The sequence below is a fragment of the Nanorana parkeri genome, unplaced genomic scaffold, assembly GCF_000935625.1.
Source record: "Nanorana parkeri isolate BGI_ZX_2015 unplaced genomic scaffold, ASM93562v1 scaffold1866, whole genome shotgun sequence".
Taxonomy (NCBI): domain Eukaryota; kingdom Metazoa; phylum Chordata; class Amphibia; order Anura; family Dicroglossidae; genus Nanorana; species Nanorana parkeri.
In genome coordinates this window covers 51,585-56,116 of record NW_017308134.1, presented here as the reverse complement: position 1 = coordinate 56,116, position 4,532 = coordinate 51,585, and the positions used below count along the sequence as shown (strand labels likewise).

The following is a 4,532-nucleotide window of genomic DNA, read 5'->3' as shown; positions in this document are numbered from 1 at the left end:
CTGTTACCTATAAGTCAGACGAGCGCGCGGACAGTCAGGTTTTTGCGGATTCCAGAAGACTCCTGTACGTGTTACGCCGGCTCCCCGGCGCGCTCTGCGTTTCAGGAACTGCTGCTGAATAATTAAAGGGGAAGTCAGCTTCATTTTGCATCGCGTGATTAAACTGTATAAAAGGCGGCAGAAAACGAGCGGCGATACATCTTTAATGACTCCGTATCATAACATTTCCCACATCCTCCATCTCTTCCATTGGCTGCGGCGGAAACCGCCAGGAAATTAAATACACAATTGCGTCCGATTATTATTTTATGATTCTTTTTTTTATATTTGCGTCTTTTTATTTTATTGGGTGACAAAAAAAAGGAATTAACCCATTCATGACTGATCATGGGAAGTCAAAACTGATACTTTGTCTCAAGTCTTTTCCTTTCTGACTCTTCAGGAATTTCTCGGCTACATCTCAGTGTCACTGTCATTATAAGTGAAGGAGAATATTGGGATACTTTGTTTCAGTGAATTGGTTTCTTTTGTAGGATCAGGAAGTAGACATGTAGGTCTCGTTCACACCTAGGCGTATTGCATATGCGCGTCTGTCGCGCGTCTTTTACCGCGATTCGCGGTAAAAAAGTCGCGCGACAAACGCGCGTTTCCGAAGGCTACTTGGCTGTATCCCAATGGAAACGCGCAACAAAAACGGCCCAAAGTAGTACCTGTACCTTTTCAGGCGTGGGCCGTTTTGTAGCGCGTTAGGGACGGGCGGAAATACGCCGAGGTGGGAACGAGACCCATTGAATACAATGGGATTTAGATGTTTGAGCGTTTTGTAGAGCGTTCGTCGAGCGTAGTACGCGCTACAAAACGTTCAGGTGTGAACGAGGGCTTAAGCTGTGGAAAAATTTGGTTCGGTTCAGATGTTTCGGTATTTCGGCATTCTCATCCGAAATTCAATTGGGTTCGGGTTTCAGATTTGGACGAAATACGAATTTGCGTTAGTTTCGGATGAGTTTTACGAATATTCGTTGCGAGTAAAACAGAAAACCACATACAGATATTAATACTAGGCAGCGGTGTATTTACAAATGCTGCTGCCCTAGGCAAAACAGCAACGCCGCCCCCCCCCCCCCGTACTGAGGCCGATCGTCACCATCATTGTTGGCCACTTTACCAGATCGTAGCAGTGATCTGGCTTCAGCTGAGCCAGCAGAATCACTTCTACTGTAAAGCCGGTCGCATCATTACACGGCGCCCGGCTTCCTGATTGGCCGGCCAGACGGCTCCGGCTGGGTACCGGAGGAAGGCTGCGTTCTCGCTGGAGAGGCCCCGGGGGTGACATGCTGCACATACTAAGGTAAGGTAACCTTACCTCACGAGGCCAGCTTCCTGATTGGCCAGCTTCCCGACCAATCAAGAAGCCAGCTTCCTGATTGGCCGGGATGTCGGCTCCATGCTCTCTCATCACAAGTGACAAGAGAGCATGGAGCCACTTCCCGGCCAATGGGGAAACCGGACAGCGCTTCCCGGCGGCTCTGCTCAGATTTGTAGAGCCCGCGGCCGGCATTACAGTAGAAGCGATTCTGGAGGTTCAGCTGCTGCCACATTACTTCTACAATCTGGTAACCGGGCCCCCCCCTCCACCCAACACTCCTTATGGGCCCAGGACCGGCTTGCCGGGTGTCGGTGGGAAGCTGGGGAGGAGATCGGTTAACCCATTACTATGGGACCGGGAGCGACGCATATTACATGCCTTCCGGTCCCATAGCTGTCAGTGTCGGGCTCCTGAAGCTTGCAATCTGCACTTCAATAGCTTGTTTGGAGTATAAAGGTGACACTGGTCTTTTGAACACCCAACATCACCTTAAAGAGGACCTGTCACCACCATCTGCTATCACATGGGGGGCTTGTAACCTCCGTTCGTCGATTCCCTCCCCGTTCTATGGGACCGGGAGCGACGCAGATTGCATCACTTCCGGTCCCACAGCTGTCATTGGTCGGCTCCTGAAGCCTGCGATCTGCACTTCAATAGCTTATTTCTAGTGTAAAGGTGACACTGGGAGTCTTTTGGACCCCCAGCATCACCTTAAAGAGTACCTGTCACAACCATCTGCTTTCACATGGGAGATAAAAAAAATAACAGTTTTTAAAATTAACATTACATAAAATAAATCTAAAATTAAAGTCGCGCACGCGCCTCGTCCCGTAAACACACGTTGGGTGCACCTACGTATGAAAACGACAAACACCTCATACTTCTCCTTTAAGAAGGAAACATAATTGTGAACATGGAGAGATGGAGGTTATTTAGGGTGACTGGGTTCATTTGGGCCAACACAGTGAATGGACTGATAGAGCTACAATAAAGACGTAGGGGAGGCATCTTCAGATGGACGTGCTTGGTAGACAACCAAACTTATCTCAGGAGAAGCCACACTATGTCTTTATTTGGCCCATTTGCTTTGCATTGAGCTGAGGTTCTCTAAAAGGTTGCGCAATTCTTTACCCCAAATTGTTACGGGTTGTTTCAAGCAGAAGACGTTGCGGGAACGTTGGAGGTCTGCAGTGTCGGAGAGGGAACTCCAGGGTGAAGGCCCTAGGCACTGTAGAAATGACTGTGTCCCATGAACTGACAGATATGGTCATTGAGCCAGATATGGTCGTTGAGCCAACACCACCCAAGGGCGGTGATCTGCCCAATCATCAAGCTGTGCTGAAAGGTAACGGAGAAGAAATTGCTCCACAATTTGGTTCATTGGCTTCTGTTTGGCTGTTGGATTTTGGGTGATGGGCCGATGTACAATCCAGGTGACTCTCCAGAAGATGGCAGGGATGCCCTTGAAAAGTGTCTTCCTCTACTGGAGACCATAAGAGAGGCGAAACCACTCAGCCAGAAAACCCCGTTTTTAGAAACTTTGGGCAAGTTAAGGGGTAGATGGAATGCCATGTGAAGGGTTAAAATGGGCCATTTTGAGGAATAAATGCACAAAAAACCTTGAAAACCCCTGAAAACTGGGAGGTCAATAATACCGAGTTCATTCAGGAATAGGAAGGGGGAGAAATACCCCAAGAGACTCCCTCCTGAGGTGCAATACAAAATCATCCAGCAGGATTTTGGTCAAACATGCAAAAGGCGAGGGCAGATGATGTAAAGGGGTATCAGAACTGGAACAAAGATCACAGATACATTGCTGATCACCTTGTAAAATTTCTAGTTGCCTGGCTGCCATTTTGAACCCCCTTTCAGTGTACTTAAAGTAACTTTTCCAGAGCACCCAAACAAAACAGGACACGTGACTCCACCTGCTGCTGATTTGTTTTGGCTCACTGGATTTAAGTATTGTAGCCGTGCATAAGCACCATTCCCAAGAAAAGTTCAGCCATGGCGGCTTCCGTATTCCGCTCACAGCACCATGGACAGCTCCCACCCCCTCCCGTTTTCCCAAGGAGACAGACCCCGCCCTCCGCGCGCTTTACTCACCCCGCCTTGCAGCGCTCCAGACTCCTCTATCACGTGACCACACGGCTGGGAAGCTGTGCCAGCACTAAAGATGGCCGCCGCCCCGCGCTGACGCTGCGCATCCGCCCGTAGCAGTCACATGATCAGAGCCAGCTGTCAAGATGGCGGCGGACCTGCCTGATGAGTTCGATGTGGTCATCCTGGGCACAGGTGGGTGAGGGGGCAATACAAGGGGGACTCTGGGGAGACGATGAGAGGGCAGACTGCACCGGGGGAGACACATGGGGTGATAATGCCGCCAGAGAGAGGGCTGAGGGGGGTGTGGGGAGAGTTAGACATCACCTATAGGAGGAAGAGGAATTCATGTGACAATTATCATTAATGGAAACATAAATATAATGTCTGTGATAGTAATTATAATTTTTTTATTATTATTAGGGGGGCGCATAGGTAGGAGGAAATATCAAGAGCTCAGTTTTTGAGAGATTGAGTTGTAAGAAATGTTGCGACATCCAGACTGGAATGTCAGTTAGTAGATTAGTGACACGAGAAGACACAGAGGGGGGGAGTTGTAGAGTGGAAAGATAGATTTGAGTGTCATCGGCATAGAGATGGTATTGGAAGCCATGTGAGGTTATTAGTTGACCAAGGGAGGAGGTGTAGATAGAGAAGGGGTCCAAGGACAGAGCCTTGGGGGACCCCTACAGAAAGAGGAAGAGGAGGAGTTAGAATTGTAGGTGACACTAAAGGAGCGCATAGATAAGTAGGAGGAGAACCACGAGAGAGCCGAGTCTTGTAGGCCAAGGGAGTGGAGTTTTTTGAGGAGTAGCGGGTGGTCAACAGTGTCAAAAGCAGCAGAGAGGTCTAATAGCAAGAGTAAGGAATAGTGGCCGTTGTTTTTTAGCGGTTATTAGGTCATTGGTGAGTTTTAGGAGTGCGGTTTCAGTGGAGTGTTTGGGGCGAAAGCCGGACTGAAAGGGGTCCAAAAGGTTGTTATTAGCGAGGTGGCAACTCAGGCGGTTGTAGATGAGGCGTTCTAGGAGTTTATAGGTGAATGAGAGTAAGGAGATAGGTCTGAAAT

The 4,532-nt window shown here is 48.9% G+C and overlaps 1 protein-coding gene across 1 annotated transcript in view; it reads left to right on the top strand.

Annotated features, from left to right (window-relative positions):
- Nucleotides 1-3,557: 3,557 nt before the first annotated feature.
- Nucleotides 3,558-4,532, top strand: part of LOC108799969 (rab proteins geranylgeranyltransferase component A 1-like) — a 52,069-nt gene continuing 51,094 nt past the window's right edge. Inside the window, exon 1 of the mRNA XM_018571919.1 lies at nucleotides 3,558-3,661. Within this exon, the coding sequence (XP_018427421.1) occupies nucleotides 3,613-3,661 (49 nt within the window). The 5' untranslated portion in view covers nucleotides 3,558-3,612. The remainder of the gene's footprint in view (nucleotides 3,662-4,532) is intronic.